General features: G+C 57.6%; 1 protein-coding gene across 18 annotated transcripts; it reads right to left on the reverse strand.

Annotated features, from left to right (window-relative positions):
• Nucleotides 1–1,229: 1,229 nt before the first annotated feature.
• LOC104859787 (mitochondrial Rho GTPase 2) lies at nt 1,230–24,682 on the reverse strand. Of its 18 annotated transcripts, none has more exons than XM_033758480.1 (43): nt 24,623–24,682; nt 24,282–24,373; nt 24,007–24,183; nt 23,818–23,926; nt 23,469–23,639; nt 23,212–23,326; nt 23,048–23,115; nt 22,586–22,689; nt 22,298–22,516; nt 21,770–21,838; nt 20,980–21,090; nt 20,762–20,907; nt 20,627–20,684; nt 19,386–19,504; nt 19,135–19,296; nt 18,918–19,048; nt 18,735–18,851; nt 18,136–18,371; nt 17,891–18,030; nt 17,609–17,739; nt 16,959–17,089; nt 16,528–16,689; nt 16,238–16,366; nt 15,895–16,010; nt 15,778–15,818; nt 15,487–15,600; nt 15,195–15,368; nt 15,008–15,105; nt 14,519–14,618; nt 14,153–14,274; nt 13,837–13,996; nt 13,569–13,759; nt 13,293–13,461; nt 13,074–13,185; nt 12,735–12,906; nt 9,221–9,343; nt 8,948–9,122; nt 8,711–8,862; nt 8,487–8,630; nt 8,294–8,413; nt 8,063–8,147; nt 7,080–7,661; nt 6,666–6,696 (listed from the first exon to the last, which is right to left on the reverse strand). In XM_033758480.1, exons 1-42 carry the CDS (start codon nt 24,630–24,632, stop codon nt 7,504–7,506), a joined length of 5,433 nt encoding a protein of 1,810 aa, XP_033614371.1. In that variant the 5' UTR covers nt 24,633–24,682; the 3' UTR covers nt 6,666–6,696; nt 7,080–7,503. The 18 variants fall into 18 exon arrangements, with proteins under 18 accessions (XP_033614379.1, XP_010618886.1, XP_033614374.1 ...); XM_033758481.1 differs by having other exon boundaries at nt 6,667–6,696; nt 8,732–8,862; XM_010620579.1 differs by lacking the exons at nt 6,666–6,696; nt 7,080–7,661 and having other exon boundaries at nt 8,069–8,147; nt 8,294–8,433.

Raw genomic sequence — 24,682 nt, forward strand, 5'->3', positions numbered from 1 at the left:
TCGGGCCGCGTCACGGAGCCGCGCACACGGCGCCCCTGCACGCACGCGCCCCACACGCACACCCGAGGCGGACACAGGACCACTCGGTTCCCTGTCCCACTGCTGGGGCACCGCTCTTGCACTCCGCGGTGCGGAAGCTCCTCCCACGAAGTTGCTGCACCTGAAACTCTCGCCGCGAGACCCTTCGAGCGCGCCGTATGAGCTCAGCACCAACGTCACCTCCTCCGGGAAGCTTTCTCAAGCCACCCAGGTGCCCGATTCCCGACTGTAAACCTGGGGTGCCCGTGGTCGTTTCTGCCCAGAGCTCTCCGGAAGTGCCAGTGTGCCTTCTAGGCACCCACTGCTATCCCTAGCACTGCTGCAAGGGGGCTCCGTGCAACTTGTGAGTCAGGTGGCAAAGGCAGAGAAGGCCCTGCTCCTAACTGTCCCCACACGGCGGCCAAAACCAAGTTACAAGCCGAGTCAATCCTGCAGACCGAGCCAGAACACCCCCAAAGGCAGGGATGCAGTAGGGATAAGGGAAGGACCTCTCCTGCCAGGGAGCTGGCACACCAAGCGGCTGTACAGAGCCACAGCAATCCCTCCCTGGACCCCACCTGCTGTCGCAGAGATGCAGTGGTATCATCACCGCTGGCCTTTGGGGAATCAAGCAGACTACGAGTAGGATCCTGCCCTGCCCCAAAGTGAACGGACGCAAATCCAGACCCTGATTCAGTCCCAGCTGTGGGCTGAAGGGTACCTAGCTGGAAGAAGCGTGGAGACACTGAAGCAAGGCTGTGTTGTGGGTCATCTTGGCCGTGCGCCCCCTTAGGCCAGGGTTCCACAGCTATCCTATTCTTGGTGCTTCGTGACAACAGCTGCGTCTCAGAACAGCCCAGCCAGGCCTGGAGCATTGGGAGTGGGCAGCAAGGGAGAGCATCCAATCTTGGCGAGGGGTAGAAATATCTCAGGCAGGGAAAGGTACATCCCCAGAGACAGTACTGTCTCCACACAGAGACCATCACCCCGAGATCCCAACACTGATGAGCTCGGATGTTCCCTGACGATAGCCGGGCATGACTGCGCCCTCCGGAGGCCATTTGCCACACCGGCCTCGGTGAGGTCTTGGGATGGGGACAGGAATGAGAGGTATACGCAGGTCAGGTGACATTTCCAGCCCACACCAAAACAAAGCATGCGTCTTAAACTGATTCAAGAAAAGCTGTCTTCAGAGATGGAGAAGCAAGAACTGGAAAAGACAAAAGTTTAATTTGGAAACCCAATCTGTCTTCTGCTGTGGATGTGGCCATGGGCAAGGCTCCTAAGTGGATGGGGCGGAGGTCTACCCACTTCCTGTTCTGGCCACCTCTGGCCCCTGCTACCCTCTGATCACCCAAGCCACGGACGAGGCAGGGAGACCCGAGAACCTCAGGTCTGGTCACCCACTTCCTCACCCATTACCTGTCTCCCACATACAGGTACCCACAAGGGTGAGGCCATGCTTGGACAGTACACTTGCTCCCCACCGTCAGGCCAAGCAGGAACCAGGGCACGGCATGGCAGAACAAAGCCCAGCCTGGGGTAGCCTGTCTTCAGAAGCAGAGATTTAGAAAGACAGACGCTCCCGTGGTCACACACCAGTGCTTCAGGGCTCCTGCTGTAGTGCTGTGGGGCTAAAAACGCCCAATACATGGGCTATGCTGACCCCACAGGGCCCCTACAGCAGACTGCGTTGGGGTTTCCAGGCCGTCAACGGCTCTTCACCAGGACCCTGTAGAGTGAGAAGCTGAGCACCGCTGCCACAGTGGCTCCGACTGCTACCAGCATCCCTCGGAGCCAGAAGGAGGTGGGGTGTAGCTCTGTGTGAGCCAGATGTCTGCAGGAAAGGGGTACTCAGGGTTTGTGCCTGTACTCTTGCTGCAGCAACCCTCCACCACTTTAGAGGCCAGGCCACACAGCCCCACCCTACAGCCTGAACTCAGCACACCCAGTAACAGACACCAATGGCTCTGGGATAGGACAAGCCACCCTCCCCTGAGCTGTGGTGCAGGAACCCACGGGAATGCAGCCATGGCGGCCAGCTGGGCAAAGATGTCAGTGTTTCGCAGAGCTGAGCCTTCGCAGGAGAACTGGGCTGGGGCGGGCAGCCGGTGCCGGCGGCAAAACTCAGCCGGTGACAGGCCTGGTGGGGCAACACCTTCAGGCAGGTCAGCCTTGGAAGAGACGAAGAGGCAGGGAGTCTGGCCATCCATGTAATGGCGCTGTGGGAGATGACGGGCTGTGTGAAAGCTGAGTTCACTGTTCACCCCACCCAAGCTGTGTTCTGCAGCAGGCCCCAGCCCCTGCCTTGCCTTGTAGACGGTGGCGCAGTACAGAAAAGACGTGGGATCACTGCCATCGAACATCAGGCAAGCAACGTCACAGGCAGCATCGGGCGAGGTGGCCAGCAGGCTGTCTGTGCCTACTTCACACAGCTGGGATAGATGGGGACCTCAGAGGGTGTTCCCAAGGACTGGGTTTCCCAGAGCTGCCCTGGGAAAGCTCCACAAGGTGGGGGCATGAGCATGAGGGTGTCCCGGCCCACCTTCAGGGTCAGAGTATGTGGCTGGCACTCACGATCAGGTATTTCTCTTGCCCGTTGACCTGTACTGTGTCAATGGCGTAGACAGAAGACCCCTGGGGAAACGGCCTGGTGTCCTGGTGCTGAGAAGCAGGAGGAAGACCAACACGATGCTCAGTGGCCCTAACATTCCTTAAATGTACTCTCCTGCCCTAGAGTCCTCCTCCACATGTGTGTGTGGGGGGTCCCCACGGACACTCACCCCCAGGCTGTGGCCAAGGAAGGCCCGCAGGAAGGAAGACTTGCCCACTCCTTGGGCCCCCACCACCTTGCACATGAGGACATTCCGCTGTGTTTGCCCCTTCTCTTGGTCCAGCCTCTTCTCACGAGTGACTGCAAGGGTGAGCTCAGGTGACGGGGTGCTTCAGGGAGCGCTGAGCCCAGGACCCAGGGGGTGGGTGCCCACCTGTAATTGCCTGAGCTTGTGAGTCCTGCTCACACAGGGTGGGGTACCCCAGGTAGCCAAGGTGTTCAAGGGAGCGCTGGACATCCAAGTAGGTCACTAGGCTGAGGGTAGGCGGGAGGCGTGTCACAGTGAGGAAGGCACAGGTGGGCAGGTGCGGATGGGTGTTGAGGGCTGTACTCACGTCCACTGGCAGAGGTACCCATGCAGGGGAAGCCTGTCCATGTCAGTGCGAACAGTGTGAGGAAGCTCAGGACCCCAGGGGAGCATCGGGAACACGCTGAAGAGGTTCTGCAGCTCCTCTCTCGAGAGGGCACCATCACAGTCCTGGGAGCAGAGGGTGGAGGTGACGTGTTCTGGGCAGTTGACAGGGGCTGGCAAGGGTGGTGGTGCTCACCTGGTCGTGTTTCTCAAACACCTGTTGCACAAACTGGTAGCCGTGGTGGTTAAGCTCAGTGCTACAGCCAGGGGGCACGCAGAGCCTGTGGGGGACACCACACCCACCTGGTTCCCAGGGAACCCTGTACTTTGTGCTGGCACACCTCCTGCTGTCACCCTGCTCACCCGATATGTGCAGTCAGCCTCCCAAAGCCCCTCATCCCACGGCTGGGAGCAAGCAAGGAGGGCAGTGTTGGTCTCTGGCATGTGAGAGGCCTGGCTGAGTCCCTAGGTCACAGGGACCATCAATTGGTACTCTGTAGACACCAAGGGGTTTGAGGGAGACTTGGGCCAGGAAGCCAGTGTAGCAGGACACATTCCGACTTTGCCCCTAGAAGGCCACATCCCACCCACTACTCACGGTGGGAAGAGGTAGTCCGTGGTCAGCTCCAACATGTCACTGTAGCCAAAGCGCCGTAGGATGGCCCATGTGGTCTCATGCCGGCCGCGCTGGATGAAGAGTGTGTTCAAGAAGAGGAAGCCTGTGGGGGACCAGAGGAGGTAGCATCCACCATAGCACAGCCCACTCCCCACACCAGGGCCAGGCAGCACATCTGCCTTACCATCCAGGGTCAGCCGGTCATCCTGCACACCACCTGGCACATTCTTGCATACCACCCTCTTTAAGTCCTCCAAGGCCTGTGGGGCCAAGGGGTGGCCGAAGCAGGACTTCTGCCTCCAAGAAGAAGTTGCTTCAGATCAACTAGCTGCCCTTGGTTGCAGGTCATGTCACTGATAGTGACTGTGGCCTGGGGGTGGGTATCATGGGGCAGGGAGCACACCTGGAAAGCACTGAGCTCCTCATCACTAAGTGAGTTGTCCAGGTCCTGATCCGAGAGCCTGAAGATGCGCGTGAGGGCCTGGGCACACTTGGGCTTCAGCTGCAGGGACAGCAACTCAGTGCTGCAGGTGGCCTTCACCTGATCCGCCCCGCCACCCACCTGCTTACTCTCCCCACCCAATACCCACAAGAGCTTAGGGCAGAGTGTGGGGCCCCCACCCACCGCTCACCTGCTTTGTCTCAGGGTCATAGAGGGGGGCTGTGGGGTGCAGAACAGCTTTCTGGGCATAGTAGAACAACTCTGAGATGTTCCTCAGGTGCTTGGCTGAACACTGGGAGAGTACAGGACAAGACAGGACCCGGGAGGCACCCAAGGAAAACACAGGCACAGGGGTCAGGCTTGAACCACACAGGCACCTGCTGCAGGGCGTGCGCGTTCCCGTCCTCAGCCAAGCCCCTCCTCCTTCCCGTGCCTTCTCCACATCTCTGCTCACCTCCACACAGGTCTCTATCTCAGGAAACTGGCTCATGATGGGCAGCACAGCCTCCATGCTGCTTCCTGGCCGCAGGTCTGACTTGTTGCCCACCAGAATGACGGGCACCCTGGGGAGATGCTCATGGTCATCAGGGATGGGGGGCTGAGGGGGCTGATCCCCCCAGATCCCCTGCTTGTTACCTGGGCCCACTTTCAGTTCTGCCATTCACCAGCGGTATCCACTTGGTACGGATCTGAAAGGCAAACGCTGGCAATGAAATGAGGCTGCCTGCCCTGCCCATGGTCTGCCTGGAGCCTGCACCCAGCTCAAGGAGCAAAGAGACCGAAGCCGAGTAGGGGTCAAAATTACAGCCACTGGAATGAAGCCGGTGAGAAAAAAAGGAGATGGCAAATAGGACCTCAGCTGATCTAAGCAACTGCAAACCTCCCCTTCACAAGTGGGCTAGGGTCCCTGATCATTACCCCTTGGGATTCTGGGGCCAGGGAAGGAAACAGGCTGCTGGCCTAAAGAGTCCAGACCGATCATTCTAGGCTCTCTCCAGCAAGATGGGGTCCCAGGACACTCACCCCAACTCAAGTGTGGGGATCCCTGAAACAGCAGATACCCACGAGAGGCACCCACGAGAGTGGGTGAGGGTCCACTTGGACCACGAAGGTCCACTATATGCTATCTGGGTTTACAGTGAGAACAGGCTGCTGACTGAGCCAGGTGCCAACAACAGGGACCTGGGACAGATGGGAAGCCCCCTCCTGCTCACCTTCTCGATGGTGGCCTCCTTGGACACGTCATATACTACACATACCACGTTTGCCTGCAGGGGGAGCAGCGAGGTGCAGGGTGACCAGAAGCTACTCCACATAGCCCAAGGCTCCAGCATGTCCCAGGTACGGACCCACGGCCCAGGAAACCCACCCTTCCTGGAACCTGGCCCAGCCAGGTGTCTACAGGGCAGGTGCTCCCTAGCTGTGTCACACCGGGGACTGGAGGCCACTGCTCAGCCTCAGAGGACTTCCCCCTCAAGCCCTCCAAACCCAATGCAGACACTACGCCCCAGCACCATGGGTCTGGATAATAGAGTGCTCAAGCCAAACACATCATCTAGATCAGGAAGATGTAGGTGAAAGGGACCCACTCATGGCCTCTACCTCTTGTTTTCACCTTATAACAAGCAGCCAGGGTGACAGAGATGAGATAAAGCTGCCCATCCAGCCCATGGTGCCTGAACCCTTGACTAAGACAATACTGCAGGTCACAGGGGATGCCACAGGGGTTGAGCCCTGGCATCACAGCTGCTTTTATCATATGAGCCCCAGTGAAGTGTAACCCCCACCACAGCTTGGAGGTCAAGAGACAGGACCAAAGCACAGAGGTTCAAGGACACAGGGCTGTTCCTCACAGATCCGAAGTCTCTCCTCTCCCTGAGCACTACTGAAGTGTCTAGCAAGTCCTGGCTGCAGAAGGGTCTGTCCTGGACGCCACACAACTCTTGGGTGCTCAGAGTTCACCCAAGAATTATCAGTCTATGGAGAGCCCAGAGCCTTAATCCAGCTCCCCAGATGGGTGAAGCTGATTAGGCCGAGGTGGCTGTGGCTGAGAATGCTGAGCCATGCTTGTAAATATGCCGCACCTTGTGGATCTCATCCTGGAGTTCCTCATCAGTCTGCTCGGATTCTAAGAGGAGAGATAGCCTGCTGAAGACCCTCTACAGGGAGGTCAGAGGAAGCAACCTGTGGTCGGTGCGACTGCTACCTGAGTAATCCACAATGTGGGTGGGCACCTTCTCCGGGGTGACGTCGGCTGGGATGGTGATCTCCTCTGCGCGGGCTGGGACCTGTAAGAGGTTAAGAGAAGACCGGGTCTCATCCCCTAGCCCTGCCGCCGAGACCCCGCCCACCTCCTCCGTCTGCCCTCGGCGCCAGCGCACCTCCTCCGGGAACTCCTCGCCCACCAGTGACAGGATCAGCGACGTCTTTCCCACCTGAGCTGCGCGGGTGGGATGAGGCAGTGATGCGGGCGGCCTAGATTACGGCGCCCCGTCCACCCCTCCACGACCCGCCTGCGGCCAGGCACCTACCCTCACCCAGCAGCAGGATACGAACATCCCGCCTCATGGTTACGCCTGCTTCTGCCCGCCTGGGTCTTGATCCACCCTAGACTCTGGACCCCAGACCTTCGAACCCGACCCGCCTAGACCCAGCGGGTTCCCCGCCCCGCGTTCGACCAGCGTACACCTCCGGTCTCTAGCACCGCCCCCACCCGTACTTCCGGTCCCACCCGCGCAGCCGCACTAGTGACTAAGGGAGTGCAACAGCGCCACCGCAGGATGGCGCCGGCCCCGCTGTGGAGGTGCATCCCACCTACCCTCGGCAGGTAGGCAGGGAGGAGCGCGGTCCTGGACGAGCAGCAGGAGGCTCCTGGGCATGGCAGGGCATGAACTTAGGACAGGAGTGACCAATGGAGATGCAATGATAGGATCATAATAAAATAATATAGCAAAATACAATAAATGCCTATGTTTATTTAAACTGTACAAAGTAGAAACATTAAAAAACCTTTAGGTAAAAAGCCAAAGAGTATTCTCATTTTTTTTTCCTGTGTTGAGCACATGACCTATTAGTTATACCCTCAAGTCCTCTCAGGTCACCAGGATTCAAGATAGTTTAGGCCTGACGGTTTAGAGTCAGTCCCAGTCATCTCAGCCCAGCATGTCACCATCCACACTGGCTTCTCTGCCCCAGGGCCCAGCACGCCTGCTGGGGCACCTGGGAGGCAGGTCCACTGCAGCTCAAGGGCTCAGGACCTCCCACACCAGGACCTCACTGTGGGCCACCGTGAAGAGCAGCCTGCCCGAGGGGGTGAACCTGCACAGGTGCACCACATCGTCATGGCCAGCGAAGTGTTGGGTGGTCCCTGACGCACAGTCCACCAGGCTCAGTATGCACTCTGTGGGCAAAGGGCGTAGGTGGGAAGGTCAGAAGGTACGTTGCAGGGTCCCCTGTTCCTTCCCTCTGTGTCCCCGGCTGCACATGGTATTGGTATAGGCAACAGATACTGCTAGGGGCCTGCTGCAGTCCCACACTTGGGCTCCTGTAGCCCTGTGTCTGGGCCAGCTAAGGCCTCCCTGGTGCCACTACCTTCTCTCACTCAGACCCCAGCCAGTGCTGTGCTGGCGCTCCCCCACCTTATCTCCTGAGCCTAAGCACTCCCTGGGGCAGGTATCTTCTTATACCCTCTCGTGGACAAGGAGCCTGAGGCACAGAGACAAGGTGTGTGTCTTGCGGGGTGCAGTTAAGCTGGCTCAGGGTACCTAAGGCAGGCCTGAATCTGCATCCACCAGCACTTACCAGAAAAGCCAACAGCCATAAGGCAGGCCCCCGGGGAGAGGCTCAGGGATGTGGCGAAGAATGGTAGCAGTATCTTCTCTACCACCTGTGGACAGCTAGGATGAGGCTCTGGACCTCCAGACCAGGGCAGCAGGGGCTTCTGCTTGGAGTACAACTCGGGCTCTCACAGCGCCTGACCTGGGCTCCAAAGCCCCGGACATTGGTGTATACACCTAGGCAGGGTATACACACCTGCTTCTGGCGGAGGCTGTAGAAGACCACCTCTTCACGTGGGCCGAGGCCCACACAGACCAGGAGTGCTGGGTCCCATGGGCAGAAGGCAGCGAGGGAGGGTGGAGGGAGGCCTGAGGTCTGCAGAGGAGTGTAACATGCTGTGGCGGGGTAGGCAGGCATGGTCACCACCCGGGTACCACTGGACACTTACCTCCAGAGCAGCAGGTGCTGGGAAGCTCAACCAGTCCAGGAGTTCGCAGCGGTTCCTTGGCCAGTTGGAGGCCCAGACACTGACCCGCTGGTCCTCACTGGCAGCCAGCCACAGGTCTTCACCTTCTACCCCTAGGTCTCTGTACTGGGGGTTGAGGATTATGGGTACCTCTTGCCCCAAGGTACCCACCATCCTGCCTGGCCTCACCCCAGGCCCCTCCCTACCAGCTCTTGAGGATGCTTCACCTCTTTGTGAGTGCTCTGGATGGCAGAGACTGGAGCACCCCGGTGGTCGTTCAGCACACGGAAGGTCATTCCTGTGCGGGGGCGGCTCACTGCCACAAGCCCGTCCCTGTCTCCAGAGAGGATGGTCTGACCTGGGGCAGGCGGGGACCAGGCCTGTGAGCCCAGCCCCAGCCTGAACATCTGGTGTGGTCACCCTGCATACCCCCGGCTCCTCACCGTCGGCGGAGAAGGCAACGGCTGTCACTGCAGCCCGGTGGGGGTGCATCTTGAGCTCCATTGCGGTACGGGAGATGCTGAAGACACGCAGTGTGCCATCACTGTAGCCCGCCACCACCTGCTGCTGCTCTGGATGTCCACAGGATGGGGGGCTCCATGCAAGGCAGAGACAGCTCTGGGGACCCATGGTGGCGAAACCTCAGCACTGCCCAGGAAGTGGGGACAGGGCATCGGCCCGAGGCTGAGTCCAGAGGAAGCCCCATTCCCACATACCTGGTTCAGCACCTGGAACTGGATTACCAGCTCCATGCTGGCCAAGGACCACACCCTCACACTCCCGTCCTCTCCGCAGGTGGCACAGTATGACTCGCCAGGGCTGAAGATCACCTCGTTCACCTGTGAGGACCCCACTGGGCTGAGGGGACCGTCAATGGGGCCTTGTCTACCCCAGCTGCCAAGGCCACCTTGTCCACACAGAGCACTTGTCTCCTACCCAAGCCCATCTGGCCCCGACACCTCCAGGTGGTGTAAAGCAACAGACCAGCAGAATCGGTGGGACCCACCGGCCAGGGGAACATGGGCCTCTGTGGAAGGGGTAGGTGGCAGAATCTGAAACACAGTAAGTAACTGTGTGTCTTCAGCAGACCGTACGGACAAACACTGAGGCACCCCCAGCTGAGTTCAGTGGTATGAGCCTAGTGGCCTCTCGGTTTTCCCTAAGGTTGAATGTATGTCAAAGGTGGAAGGAGATATGACATCAGGTAGGTGTCACTAAGAATCAAGGGTTTTTGGAGACAGGAAGTGCACATGCTATGCACCACTGAGGTTCAGTGAAAAGGCCCAGCATTGAATTATAATTTCAAATGCAAGTGTGAATTCATGTTGCACATCATTTTAGGAAAATACTTCAGGGCTGGGATATAGTTCAGAGGTAGAGCGCTTATAGTGTCTACTTTGCATGCTAAGGCCTGGGCTCAATCCCAGCATTAAAAAAAGAAAAAAAAAAAAAAGGCGGGCCAGGGATGTAGCTCAGTGGTTCCACCACCTGCCTCGCAAGCGCAAGGTCCCAAGTTTGATCCGTACCAAAAAAAAAGGAAGAACACGCTGCCGCCTGATGAACCTACAAAACAGAGACTGCCCAAAGGAGCAACCCACGGAGACGAAGCCGATGAGTGGTTGCCAGGAGTGAGGAGACAGGACACGGGGAGTGGGTGCTTGGTAAATAGGGCTTTCTTTTTGAGGTGATGTGACTGAGACGGTGCCACACAACTCTGCTGAAGATGCTAAAAATCACTCGTTTTAAATGGATGAGGCACATGGTCTATACATTGTACCTCGGTAAACCTGTGGCCACACAGAAAAGTAAGCCTCCCTCCCTCACTCCATCTCGAACTCAGATTTAACAACTATCCTTATCTTCAAATAATTCTTTTTGTTTTTTGTTTTTTGTAGTGCTGGTATTGTACCTAGGGCTTCATATAGGCAAATAAATGCTCTACCACTGAGCTACATCCCAGTCCTTATCTTTGAATAAATAAAGACAGGGCCAGGGATGTAGCTCAGTGGTTCCGCTGTCTGTCTCGCAAGGGCAAGGACCTGAGCTCGATCCCTGGTAACAGCAAAAAATAAAACAAACAAACAAACAAATAAGAAATAGATTTTTGTAAAAAGGAGTAGGAAGCAGGTACAGTGATTACAGCATGCTTGTAACCCTAACAGTCTAGAAGACCAAAGCAGGAGGAGGATCCTAACTTCAAGCCCAGCTGGGCAATTTAATGAGACTCTCAAAAAAAAAAAAAGAAAAAGAAAAAGAAAAGCTAAGCACTGGTGGCACATGCTTGTGATCCCAGCCCTCAGGAAGCTGAGGCAGGAGGATCGTTGCAAGTTCAAGGCCAGCCTGAACTACATAGTGATACCCTGTCTCAAAAATGAGAATAAAATAGGCCAGGTGTGATGGCGCACACCTGTAATCCCAGCACTCGGGAGGCTGAGGCAGGAGGATCCCTGTGAGTTTGAGACCAGCCTGGGCTACATGGTGAGTTCCAGGTCAGTCTCAACTACATAGTGAGACCCTGTCTTAAAAAAACAAAAAACGAAAAGAATAAAATAAAAACAGAGAGAATGAGAGAGAGAGAAGAAGAAGGAAGAAGAGGAGAAGGGAGAGGAGGAGGAGGAAGGAGAAGAGAGAAGAGAAGAGAAGAGAAGAGAAGAGAAGAGAAGAGAAGAGAAGAGAAGAGAAGAGAAGAGAGCTGGGTGTGGTGGTGCACGCCTGTAATCCCAGCACTCAGGAGGCTGAAGCAGGAGGATCGCTGTGAGTTTGAGACCAGCCTGGGCTACATAGTGAGTTCCAGGTCAGTCTCAACTACATAGTGAGACCCTGTCTCAAAAAACAAACAAAAAAAAAAAAAGAGAGAGAAAGAAAAGAAAAGTCAAGACAAAATAACTCAACTCTGTGAGTCTCATGCCTATTGAAGGCAGGACTCCATGATAGAAAAATACAATAAGCCACAGTGAAGCGGGACCCAGACATGTTCTGAAATACACACCAGAGGCAGCCAAGGACAAAGCACACCGGCACACTGGCTTACCCCAGGAGCCACCTGATGCTCGGGAACCTAGCCACAATGGACAAGAACTGGGCAAGTGCTGACATGCTGCTCTGCTACTAGCTCTGCCTTTGGAACTGTAGCTTCCAAGGCCATTTTCTCTCCGGAAGTCTGCAGCCCCTCAGCAGAGATGGAACAGAACCAGAGCCCTGCTCGCAACATGCATGGTAGTGACACCCCCCTGCCAGGAGCCCCCATACTTCCCACCAAGGACAGTGTGCTGCTTCTGAAGTGGCTAAGGACTGGCGGACCCTGCCCAGACCTGAATGGATCTAACCACACCCAACCAGAACCTGACCAGATATGACCAGAACCCCAACCAAATCCAAATATAACTGACAGACCCCACCAGAACCTGATCAGACCCAAACAGATCTGACCAAATCTGACCAGGCTTGACAATCCCTGAGCACATCAGACCAGAACCTGACTCAGATCTGACCAGACCCTGACTCATACCTAATTAGGACCTGAGCAGAAACTGACCAGACCTGACCAAACCAAACCAGAACTTGACCAGACACAACCAGTTCTTGGCCAGAACCTGACCAGACATGACCAGACCCAACCAGAACCTGACTAGACTCAATAAGAACACGTTTAAAAAATAAGTAAATAAAAATAAGAACACACTAGAATCTGACCAGATCTCATGACACCTGCTAGAACCTGCCTGACCGCCTGTCTCCCAGACCTCAGTCCGGGGGAGTTGTCAGGACAAATGACAGGGTGTGTATCCAACAAGTACAACAAAGAAAGTGAGATTAGTCAGGCTTGGTGGCACACACCCTGTCATACCAGCACTCTGGGAGGCTGATGCAGGAGGACTGCAGGTTTGAGCTCAGCCTGGGCAATTTCTTGACTTAGTGAGATGCTATCTCAAAGAGGGGGGTAGAGCTTAGTATGAAGCTCCTGAATGCTATCCTCAGGACCCCCGAAAAAGAAAAAGTAAGAGAAAGGAAAGATCTAGAATCCTTACTGAGATCATAAGACCACCGCCTCGCACAGATCCCAGCTGGACCTACATGACAAGCGTGCTCAAGAGCCCACTCTGGGACTCCTCGGTGGTCACTACTGAGCTGGGGACTCCGATCACCAGAGAGGACAGGGGTTGCCGGAGGGGACCAAACATGCTTGCCGGTCTCCCCTCTAGCATCGTCCCTCCCAGCCCAGTGCCTCACCTTGCTCCTATGGCCACTGATGAAACGAGTGCTGGTGCCCTCGGCCCAGCTGACATACCAGAGCGTGCCGGCTGTGGTGCCCACAATGCCCATGTCCATGCCACTGTCAAAGCTGGCACTCACCACGGCCCCATCTAGAGTCAGCTCACGCTCCACGAGCACAGAACTGGACCTGAGTTGGGGAGGAGATGGAGTAGCACATCTTGAAGTAGGAGACAAGAGCCAGGTGACAGGGCAGTCATGGCCGTCATGTCCAGGGCCTGGCCCCAAGGAGGGGCCCAGCTGGTGACAGATCTGAGGGCAGCCCTGGCCTGCCAGCGGCACGGTACGGCGGCTCACCTGGCACCTGAGCCCTTGCGTCGCAGTCCGGGCACAGACCCCACGGCCCACAGGCGCAGTCGCCGTGCGCTGCTGCCACTCACCAGCCTGGACCCCGAGCACACCAACAACCCTGGAGATGGCGTAGAGGCGGGGTGGGTGTGGTCCCCAGACAGCCTCCCGTCCCAGGATCACAAAGTCCTAACCCACGAGGGGCCACCGGCTACATCTGGGACCCACCAATTTCGCCATCATCTGCCTCCCAGACCAGGAAGCAGCGGCCGGCACTTGTGTCCCAAACGCAGACCTGGCCAGAGCTAGAGCCACAGTAGAGCAGGGGGGCAGCGCCGTAGCAGAGGGAGGTCAGCTCGGCCGCCCTCACTTCCTCAGGGACTGTCTCTCGGTGGACCTGGCAGGGCAGGAGGGTGGCTGGGGGTCAGCAGTGTCTCAGGAGCCCTGCCAGACTCCACCCCAAAATTACCTGTGGACCTGAACACCAAGCCGAAAGCCTGACACCTGGAGGCGGACGTCTGCCCCACACTGCTGCAGGTGCCAGACGGTGATGGCACCTGGGCCCACACAAGTGAGCTCGCCTGTGTCCCAGGGGTTGAAGGCCACACCATGCATGGGCTCCAGAAGGCGAGTAGATGACAGGAGTCCATAGGTAGCCGTGCTCCACAAGGCAAGGGTGCAGTCACTGTAGTCCCCTGGGGATGCACAGGCGGCCCTATCAGGCAAGAGTGGTCCAGGAAGCCCTCCCTTCTGCCAGTCCCTGCCCACTGACCCAGCGTCACGAGGAGTAAATCGTCTGGTGAGAAGGCCAGGGCCTGCACCGCGCTGTTGTGCTGGGAGATGAGCTGCTGGCACAGGCCCCCAGGCACATCCCAGAGGCGGATCTCACAGAGGGCAGCCATGCTGCCACAGCAAGATGCAGAGGCCAGGACCTGGTAGGTGTGAAGCGATGAAGCAGTCAGTAGGGAAGGCGTGACTCTGGGTGAAGGGGAGGCTGGGATCGAGTCCCTCTCACTGTCAGTGGTGAGAACCAGACTCTGCCGTGTACCATCGCCCTGGGAGCAGACAGAGCAGATGAGACCAGGTACCTGGGCATTGTGGCTGAGGGCCAGTGTGGAAATCTCCTCGGGGTGGCCGAGCCAGTGCTGCTGGGCTCCAGAATGCAGGTCTTCTACCACTACCAGGCGGCCACATGTATAGGCGAAGAAGCCTGCAGGCAGAGAAAGCACCAACCTCCCTGGGGTACATCCTCCCTGTCACTGCTAAAGCCACAGATCCTTGGGATGTGGGCTGCAATGCCAAAGACATGATCGGGAGCTCTGTGTCGGTGCCTCTCCTCACTCGTTCCGGGGCCTTCTTGCTGACAGCCAGAACTTGTTTACCCACGAAAGTCTAGCTTGGAACAGGCCGCTTGCCCCTGCCCTGTACCTTCTGACGGGGACTCCTTGACCTACCTGTGTCGGGCCTCCAGACCATGTTGGCCCGGCCGTTCCCATTGTAACCCACCACAGCCTTCAGGTGCAGCTTCTCACCACCAGCAGGAGGGCAGATGTCCTGTAAGAAAGCAGACCCAGGGTGCTGTGTCCGGCAAGGCTGCCTAGGCCCCAAATCCCACCCATGGAAGCTGCTTCAGGGCACACCTAGGCCAGCAGGGGTCTGAGCTGGGGGTGCAGAGAGGTGCGGGGGTGCTGCAGAGCTTGATGCACTTGAATCTGAGATGAGAAGAGGTAACAGCCAGTAAGAGGTAGAGGTGGGGCAGCAGGATGACCAAAGTCCAGGCTGGATGCCACAAGATGGAAGGAACAGGTTCTCTCCGAAGCAAGCCTCCAACAACCAGTAGTGGTCCCAAGGAGATCTTGGGGAAGGGACCCTGACAGGGCTCATTTTCACTAGGGAGGAGGGCTCCACCAAACCCCTTCCCCGCAGAGTGGAGGGCAGCCAACCTTGGCCCGTATGGAGGCCTTATAGCGGGCGGTGAAGTGCTTGTAGGAATCCGGGCGGGGAGGGGTCTGGGCTCTTACTTTCCTGGTACTCCAGGCACCTGGCAGGGAAAAGAAAGGCCAGCCAGGACTCAGAACTGCCCGTCACTCTCCAGAGGCCCTGCTCCACACAAAGTCCTTCCCTGCTTACTGGGCCGGCTATGGTGCCACCGGGAGCCACGGACACTGACAGCCCCCCAGGCCCTGTCTCCAGCCCCACTGGACTCCTTCTTCACAAACACAAGAGGCCTGGGGGACTTCTGGAGTGCTGTGGGATGGTGGCTTTCCTCACAGCATCCTTCCTCTTCTGATGTGGAGAATGTGCCTGGGGCAGGGGGACAGACAGCAAGAAAAGGAAGAAGAGCCCACACTGTCTGGCCCTACACCACATACCCCAGAAAGTGTACATGGCACTTAGACCCTCCCAGGACCCTGCCCCTCACCATCACTGCCCTTGGGGGGCCTGGAGCGGCTGTCTAGCTGGGCTGTGGACACCTGCTGCCAGGGGAGCCCCCGGTACTCGGAAATGACATCCTCCAGCTGTCTGGTGTCTGGGCCTGGAGATGAAAGCAGCTATGTGCAGCTCAGGGTGGGGTGGCAGACTCGTTCGGGGGGGCAGCCTCTACAGTGGTCGTGGGCATCTGAGACACGGGAGAAGCGGTACTCCCCACACCTGGCAGCCCAACCTGCCGTGTTTCACACCCTCCCCTTGTAGCCACACCTAGACCACTCACCGGCCTCACGGGGCGGGGAGGCCCTGGGCACGCTTCGGTTACTGGAGGCAAGGAGAAAGCGATCAGGAGGGGACCAGCAAGAGACCCGAGTGCACACCATCAAGGACAGATACTTGCCTCTCAGGAGTGGCCAGTACATCCCAGAGGAAGATGGCATCCCCCACACTGAGGACCTGCTGCTGGTCAGGGCTGAAGGCCACAGCCTGCACGGGCTCTGAGTGACCGATGTACACCTAGGGGCAGTGCGGCTGTTACACGCAGGACATGCTGCTGTGTGCTCCCAGAGCCCTGATGGGCCAAGCACTAAGAAGGCCCACGTAGCATTAGGCCTTGGCAGACACAGATGGTGCTGCGGTCTAACTCTCTGCCCTCTTTGCCCCATCAGCACTGCTGTGCCCATAGCCCCCCTGGGCATCCAAGGATCAAGCACCAGAGCTTCCTGCCTGCCCATGAGACACACCTGGCAGCTGGGGTCAGAATGCGTTGAGTACTCCCAGACTTCAATGGCCTGGCCAGAGGCCGCCAGCAAGAAAGAGGCATCCTTGTTGAGAGCAAGGGAGGCACAAGCCACAGGGCGGGCACTAGAAAGCTGCAATAAACTGTTCTTGGAAAATGCCCTCTAGTGGGCAGCAGGTAGCCTGCGGGTGTCCACTCCTCACAGAACAGCCACAGCCCCCTTGGCTGGAGGGAGGGGCTGTAGGAACAGAGGGAAAGGCAGACATGCCAGTGGCCCACAGTCCCAGGGCTCACCTCCCGGACAGTGCATCCTGACACAGCATCCAATACCATAACTTTGTTGGATGACGTGGACACAAGTAGGTGGCCTGGGGATGTAGGGCCAAAGCAGATGGCCACAGCTGAGTCCGGGCAGCCGCTGGCCAGGTCCAGAGTGCTAATGTTGACCCGCAGCAGCTGGGGCAAAAAAATGACCTCTGCCTGTGAGCTCCAGGCAGGATGGCACCAGCTAAAGCCAGGGAAGGAGGGAGCCCTTGCCCCAAGGACGGAAAGGCCGTTCTAGTGCTCCCTTGGCTGACTAGCTCTCTGCATTCACGAGTGAGGTATGATGGGGCCAGAGCCTGTTATGGAATGACTATGGCTGCCTACTCGCTCCCTGGACCCCCTGGTACTCCATGCCCAGCCAAGGAAAGGATTCCTGGACCAAGGATTTCCCGCAGACTCACCTCATCCAGAGAGGCTGAGTCCGTGACTGTCACCGTGCACTTGGAGGGGCCCACAAAGGCCAGCAGGCGGCTATCTCTGCTGACTGCTAGGGTGTTGGGGTGTGGTTGGGCATCCTGGCACACCATGTTGTCTGGGGTAACACAGGGCACCAGGTCAGCGGGCAGAAGGGTAGCACCACAGTACATATGGGGAGCCTGAGGAAATGCTGCCTTGCCCTGCCCGCGTGTGTGGGAAACATCAGCAGGGGAGTGTACTCCCTCACAGGCCAAAGGGCCTGGGCATGAAATCTAAGGTCCAGGTAGACGCCAGGCACTATGAGCAAAGTTGGGAGTCCTTGTTGGGGCCAGGAGGGACAACCAAGGGACAACTTGGCTGGCCCAAGTTACATTGGCCACAGAAGAGGCAGATGCCCTCTGGCCCAGCCTAACCTCTACCTGGTGCTCAGGCTGCCCACCTCCTGCTGGGGCAGGGCAGGCAGACCGTCACTGATCTCTGGCCAAGGGGTACGTGTGAACCCTAAAGCAAAATCCTTTCCAGGGATCTGGATATAAGGCTAGGGAGATAGTATCTAGTATCACGTGGGCCCCAAATATCTCAGCACGGGCAATCTAGCACCTTGGGACTAGTCCGAGGGGCGGGAGGGGCTGACCTGCTACACGGAGGAGGTGGCACTGAGAGCTGGCGCAGCTGTACTGAACCAGGGTGCCCTGAGAACAGGAGCTGAACAGGAAGTTGCCATCAGGGGTAACCAGCAGGCCAATGATGGCTCCTCGATGACACCTGCAGCACACACGAGGATGCCCACTGACCTCAGCCCACGGAGCCGCACAGGCAGGGCTGTCGGCTGCACTGGCTTAGCTGCAGATGCTTTCCACCCAGGGATCCCACAAACCACTCGCTTCCACCATGGGCCTCTGTACTGGGGACGCACGTGTGTTCCACCAAGACCCCAGCACTCTCTAGGCCAAAGGCACGCATGGCTCCACTGCTAAAGCCGCAGAAGACAGCTGGCCACGTTGGGTGGAAGGTGACGGCACAGGGGGTCTCGTCACAAGATGTGAAGTCACCCAGCTGGAGGACAGGGCAAGGGCAGAAGCTGAAGTGGGGCTGGAAGGGCCAAGAGCCCCAGGAGTGCCCAGCCCCTCCCCGCCCTTCCTTCCCTCTGCCGCCTCCAACCTGCTGCAGGGTGCTCAGGTCCCAGACGCGGACAGTGTGATCCAGGGACACAGTGGCCAGCTGCCCCCGGCTCTGCCCCACGGACAGCGCCAGCACTGGAGCCGTATGGGAGCGGGCCAGCACAGTGTATTCTCGGGAAGGGATGTCCAGGAAGCCCAAGTGGCTTGATGAAGTGGCGGAGAGCACTCGGAGACCATCTGGGCTCATACAGACGGAGCTGATGGGACCTTCGTGCTCTGGGGAAAAGCAATGTCAGCAACCTCTGGGGCCCACTGGGCACCAGAGCTGACCTCAGACTCTCTACATTCTGGGGCACTGAGGCCCCCAAGACACAGACAACCCATCCCCTTCCTGCCAAGGGCACTAGGCTACCTACAGGCTGGGAGAGGCAGCTCCCTGAAGAGGGCCACTTCTAACTGTAACCCAGACCCTTATTAGTACCTTGCCCACCAGCTGCCACTTTGTGCCTTCCTGTGATGCCTTCAGTGGCCCCAGTGAAGACAGAGCCACAGTACGTGGCCAGCCTCCCATACAGCGCAGCCCCTCCCTCCCAGGGCTCTCATCCATCTCTGAGGAGGGGCACACACTCGTGGCCTTACCTGCCTCCAGGAGCACTGAGGAGAAGTCCAGAGGCCAGAGTCGCAGGTAACCGTCCTCACAGCCCACGGCACACGTAGTTGGAGAGACGCTGAGGCTGCTGATGGCAATGCCAGGGCCTAGGAAGCCTGGGCATCAGTGCCTCAGGGTGAAGCCACCTACCCCTCAAGCCGGAACCCCCCTACCTGCACCGAAGGGCTGCTTTCTGGGGAGGGAGTCACTCGGGACCCCCGTGGGCAGCAGGTGGTAGATGTACCGCAAGGCCATGCACTGGGGGTCAATCTCCAGGATGTGGCCGCTGCGGCTGCACACATAACTGCACAGGGAGGGAAAAGGTGAGGCAAGGCTCTGGGGTCACAGGGTGGGCTGGGCAGCAGGAGGTAGGGAAGGGCAGGAGCTTACAGAGTGTGGACGGAGGGCACCTGGCAGCTCTCCAGGACCTGTGAAAAGGCGAGGTCACTGAGCTCCAGTGCACAGTGCTCCTCCAGGTCCACAGGGCAGGAGCGCAACGTCCTGCCACGAAGCCGCCACAGCCGTATGCTGCCCCGCCCGCACGACGCCATCCTGCAGGAGGTACAGAGGAGTGAGTACACTGGGCAGTTGAGGGGCTCAAGGCACGGACCCTGTTCAGCACCATGGACCAGCCCTGTCACCTGGTCTCATCCAAAGGAGAAACCTGAAAGGTCTGGATATCAAAGTCAGCATGCACCTTCGCGAGAGCTACCACCTCGCCACCAAGGTTCACCTGGTCCGTGCCCCATGCCACCACCACCTGCAACAAACCCAAGTTGAACTGGCCACAGATGCTGCCCTGATTCAGTGAGTCCCAGGTAAACCCCTCTAGGCAATGGCTCTTCTCTCATGCAAATCTCAGCCTCTGAGCAGTTGGGCTGCTGAGGGTGGGGAGATCAGGCCCTGCAACACACTGGTCCCAAATGTGGCTGACTCTGGGATTTCCTCAGAGATGAGCTTAGATAGGTACTGCAACCTCATATGAAGAAAAAAAAAAAATCTGCCCCACAAATAGAAAAATGGATAATAAAACAAGAGGCATTGGCAACGTGAAATGCTGGGACACTTCAGTACCAAGGAGTCACTGACTGTCATACCAGGTTGGCTTCAGAGATGCGACTTACAAAAAACGTGTATTTCTGGGGCTGGGGAGCTGGGGAATTAGCTCAGGCACTGTGTGTGCCTGCCTCACAAGCGCAAGGTCTTGAGTTCGATCCCTAGTAAGGGGCAGGGCAGGTGGGACCATCTTAGCTGGGTGTGACAGCACATGTGTGTAGTCTTAGGACTTCCGGGAGGCAGTGACAGAAGGATCACGAGATCAAGTTCAGCCTGGACAGCTCAGTGATTTAGTGAGATTCCCGGCTCAAAGTAAAAAAAAAAAAAAAAAGGAAGACTAGGGATGTAGCTCAGTGCAAATGCTGGGTGTGTTCCCCGATAACATGTGACAAGAGAGGATAGGTGAGTTGTTTACTGATTTATAATGACACCAATTGTGCCAGGGATGAAAAATGAGCCACTCCCTATGGTATCTTTTCATGAAGCAGGCACAGGTTCCCCAGAGCGCCAAAGCCCAGAGCGTACATTGTCAGGGCAACAGGAATCCCTACCAGGAAGGAGGCAGAGGAGGGGAGCCACTGTTGTCTGTCACTGAACTTTTTTGGAGATGGGGTCTAGCTATGCTGACCAGGCTGGCTCCACGGATCCTCCTACCTCAGCTTCCCAAGTGCTATGATTACTAGCATACCACCATGTCTGGCTAAGTTTTCTTTGTGTTTTTTGCCTTTTAAACAAAGAAAGCATGTTATTTTAAAACCAAGACAGACTTTACAAAACAAAGACTCTGGCCACGGTTGCCTGCTCCTCTCCAGGACAGTATCATTACCGTCTTTCCCTGGTGGTCCTTGCCGACACCACAGAGAAGAGACCCGCTGCTGGAGAAGCTGTGGACAGGACAAGGAAGTCAGCAGCGCTTACCCCACCGCCACCCCACCAGAACCAGATGAAACCCTGTGCCTACCTAAGGGAGCAGACAGCATACATCGGGCTCCGGAAGAGGGACAGGCACTGCCCTGTTGGGAAGTCCCAGAGCCGTACCACACTGGGGGGCTTCACTTGAGCTGAGGCCAACAGCGAGTTGTTCTTGTCCAGCGCCAAGGCGGACACCTGGGAGGTACAAGGTGGAGAAGGGTGTGTGACCTACAGGTGCCCTCCAACCCAGGCCCTAATGGCACTCACCTTGTCCGTGTGGCCAAGGAAGAAACGCTGCTCCCGAGTGGAGATGTGCAATACGACGATGACTGCATGGCAGGGGTAAACCACAGCCTCCCCATCCTTGGTCCACAGGGCCTGGTACATAAGGGCCGGGTCCAAGGTCACCAGCAGGACCCCAAAAGGTAGCTTCAGCTCCTCCTTAGCTGAGGTTTGGGGGCGAAAACCCAGCACACAAGTGTGCATACCTTCCCTATATTACAGGTACAGAAGTTGATGGGACACAGCCACCAAGGGGATAGCTGACACATGTGCATGTCTACCAGGCCCTGCCTCCAATCCCAGGAACTCGGTCTGGTTAGCAGGAAATCAGGCCCAGGGTCAATGAGGGGTAGGAGGGAAATGCTACTTCCTCTAATGGGGGTTTTTCCTTAGCAGGCCTCACCCGTCAGGAACCCACACTGTGCCTGTGTCCCACAAAGCTGGTCTGGATCACAGGGACCACCCTTGCGGTAGCTCTAAAGAAGTGAGTCAGGCCTCTTGGGTCTTTGGGACACTTGCACCCAGCTACTGCCTATTAGGCTATGCCAAAGGAACAGGGGACACTTATGACCTTAGGCCCCCCTTGAGCCCAGCAAAGTATTGAGCAGACGTGGGCAGGGCAGGGATCTGAGGAACAGAGGGAAGCCAGCAGAGTCTGCAGGCGGTGCAGGGACCCTGACGCCAAGGTGGATGGAAATCTGTCCCCCTCCATGTATTCAACAACACTTATACTGCCCAGTGAGAACCGTCCTGCAAAGAGCCACAGGACCCTCACCCATTTGGTGCTGTGGCCCCCAAAGCCGATGATCCCCTTGAGCCTCAGTACTGGGTCCGGTAGGAAGTGCTAAAAGAGGCAAATATACAGTGAGATCCTAGAAGGGCACAGCACCACCCCGCCCCACGTGGGCTGCCTCTGACCACCCCAGGCTGAGTTCTGCCTAGAGTGGAGCTGTAGCTCAGTGGTGAGTACTTGCCAGGGTCCTGGGTCATTCTTACCAGAGGTTCTGTCATGGGAAGCTGGTTTCCTGACTTCAATGCCAGACCCTCCACGAACCCTACGTCCTGCCCCAAAAGACTACATCAGGCTGGGGTATCTCTTAGAGTTGGGGAAACAAGCCCTTCACTCTCTCAGCAGGGTTCTTGCCCAAAGCTGCCTCTCGGAAGCTCTTATTTCTGCAGGGAGGCTATGTGAGAAGAGATATGAGAGGCCTGTCTGTCCTGCAGGCAGCTCAGGATGGGCCAGACTAGGCAGCCCTCTAACCTACCTTGCCCATACTCCTCCTGCCCCAGGATGTGGACTCACCTTTTGAGAGCCAGCACCCTTGAGGGCCACGGGCGTGCCAGTAGACTTGTGGGCAAGCGTGTGGCTGGCACTGACCACCGTGTGGACATCAGAGGCCTCCACCCAGGCCGAAGGATCTTGGCTACAGACACTGAGGCCACCTAGGCTGGACCCTTCTGAGTACATGCAGGACTGGCTGACTTCTGGAAGGAGCTTGGGTGCAGAGAGGGCTGGGCGAGACTGCAGGGGAACAAGTGCCCATCAGCACCCTGGGGTTGCCATTTCCTGGCCCTATCTGGGGGCACTCACAGTTCTGGGGCTGGGCTTCTGGACCACAGGGAACAAGCTGTACTGCATGGGCTTGCTGAGGGCCACTAGGGGAGAGGGAAGCGGTGGCACAGGCTCCAGGAAGACTGTAACAGAGCAAAGAGCCCCAGTGACTGGCTGAACAGAGCAGAGCAGAGACACCCATGAGGGTGCTGCAGGGATGGGGGAGGAAGGTGCCCCTGCCTTGCTCCCTGCAGAAGGTATACCACAGCAGCTGCTCATACTGCTACCCAGCCTCGCCCCGCTCCCAGACAGCCAACTAACTATCCAGACCATAGACAACCACGAACAGACCACAAACAGAGCATAGATAACTGACCAACTGTCCAGTTCTGGTCTGTCCTGTGTCTGTCCACAGGTGCTTCAGGCACTTGCCAAATCCAGGCCCTGTACCACCAAGTCCCCTTCAGTCCTCCCTACTCCCATGCAGCTCCTTGCACCTACCTGCTGCAGGAGGGGACCTGCTCTTCAGAACTGGCTCAGGACGTGCCTGTAGGTTGCCACTTGGAAACCTTGATGGATGGAGGGAGAGTCAGCATCTGGGGGCCCAAGGACCACTCTCCTCCTGCCACCTTAGGAACTCTCTTGGGAGGGGCAGAGCCACACACCGAATGTGAACGTAGTGGTCATGCCAGCTTTCCCCCTTTGGCACTGGGAAGGCCATTTCTCGAGGAACAGGGGTGATGGGCAGTTTTGTTCGCTGGGCCTCAGTGACAGTGACAGCTGTAAAGCACAGGGTTGCTCTAAGTCAGTTTAGCCATTTCCCTCCAGTGCCATCAAGCCAGAACTCAGACAACACTCAGGCAGAGAATCTGGATGACAAGAGGGGACGGACATGCAGACTGGAACAGGGCATGGCTCTCACCAGGGTCAAAGCTCAGGTCACTGGTGTAGAGGTTCCTGACCAGCAGGTTGGCACACAACCTAACACTCTTGAGGTAGCCATAACACCGGCTCAAGTAGACCAGCAGGATATCACGCAGGTCAAGCTGCAGGCAGGTCCAGCGGGCACCCGGGGGGACCATCCCTGCCAGGTCTGCAAGACAGGCCTCCACATCAGTGCCCACCTCCCTGCAGCCCCATTTCCACAGCTGCCACTTTGAGTGCTGCCTCCATCTGCCCAGTGTGTCACAGAAACACAGCTGGGCCTGCACCACCCCACTCCGGCTAACAGCTGGCCTTCCTCAACCATGCAAGGCCCATCTCAGTGTCACCTCTCCTTGATGTCCTAGTCTCAAAGACAAAGGGGAACTGAAGCCACGTGGCTGAGGACTTGAACTCCTTGAAGAGATTGGAGAAAGACACTCGGATGACTTGGCCATCCTGCAGGGGCAGAGCCAGGATGTGAGGAGGGAGTGGTAGGCATGTGGGTACCACGCATCGCCCTATCCCAAGGATCGCACCTGGGTAGCCACATCAAGATGGATGACAAAATGCTTGGAGGGCAGGGGCCGGAAGAGTACATATAAGTACCGCCCAGTTAGGCCCAGAGATTGGGTGCTTGTTCTGGGAACCTGGAGGTAGTTACTGGCAGACACAGAGCCCCGGATTCGATAGACAGAGCTCTTCAGGGTCTTGTCCTGGAGAGAGAGCAAGCAGAGTGCAGGCCACAGTGGGGCAGGAAGCACCCAGCTGCAGTGCCCATCCAGGGGATCCCCCAGGAGAAAGTAATCAGTACCATCACCACAGCCACGTCGCCCTCCTTGCTGGACCGCTTCCACTCGTCCACCCTGAAGTATCTGAAGACGTTGAGGAACGGGTGCTGCCACGCTGCAGGAGCGGCATCGCGGCTGAAGGTCTGGCCCTGCACACCGGCAGGGCACCAAGACCCTCTGTCTTTACCAGCGTGACCGCAGCCAGGGCATACAGGCCTCTGAGGGACATCGGCCACGCAAGCGAACCCAAACGGGACTCTGACCTATGTCCGGGAAAGGGGTCCTACACACCGGGGCTGCGGCCCCAAGAAGCCCCGAGACCCCTGACATCCCGGATCGCTGCCAACCCACCGCGCGCCGCTACCTCTGGCCATAGCGCTCCAGCTCGCGCTTCCCGCCTACGGCTGCCGCCAGCTACGCGCAG

Source organism: Fukomys damarensis, unplaced genomic scaffold, assembly GCF_012274545.1.
Source record: "Fukomys damarensis isolate Sample0158 unplaced genomic scaffold, DMR_v1.0_HiC HiC_scaffold_34, whole genome shotgun sequence".
Classification (NCBI taxonomy): domain Eukaryota; kingdom Metazoa; phylum Chordata; class Mammalia; order Rodentia; family Bathyergidae; genus Fukomys; species Fukomys damarensis.

What these genes read in the sequence shown, in the direction of transcription:
- LOC104859787 (XM_033758480.1), bottom strand. An exon ending in TTTACTCCTCGTGACGCTGG is followed by an intron (nt 13,760 to 13,836) that starts GTCAGTGGGCAG and finishes GTGCATCCCCAG; the next exon opens with GGGACTACAGTGACTGCACC. An exon ending in GGCAGATGATGGCGAAATTG is followed by an intron (nt 13,186 to 13,292) that starts GTGGGTCCCAGA and finishes CGCCATCTCCAG; the next exon opens with GGTTGTTGGTGTGCTCGGGG.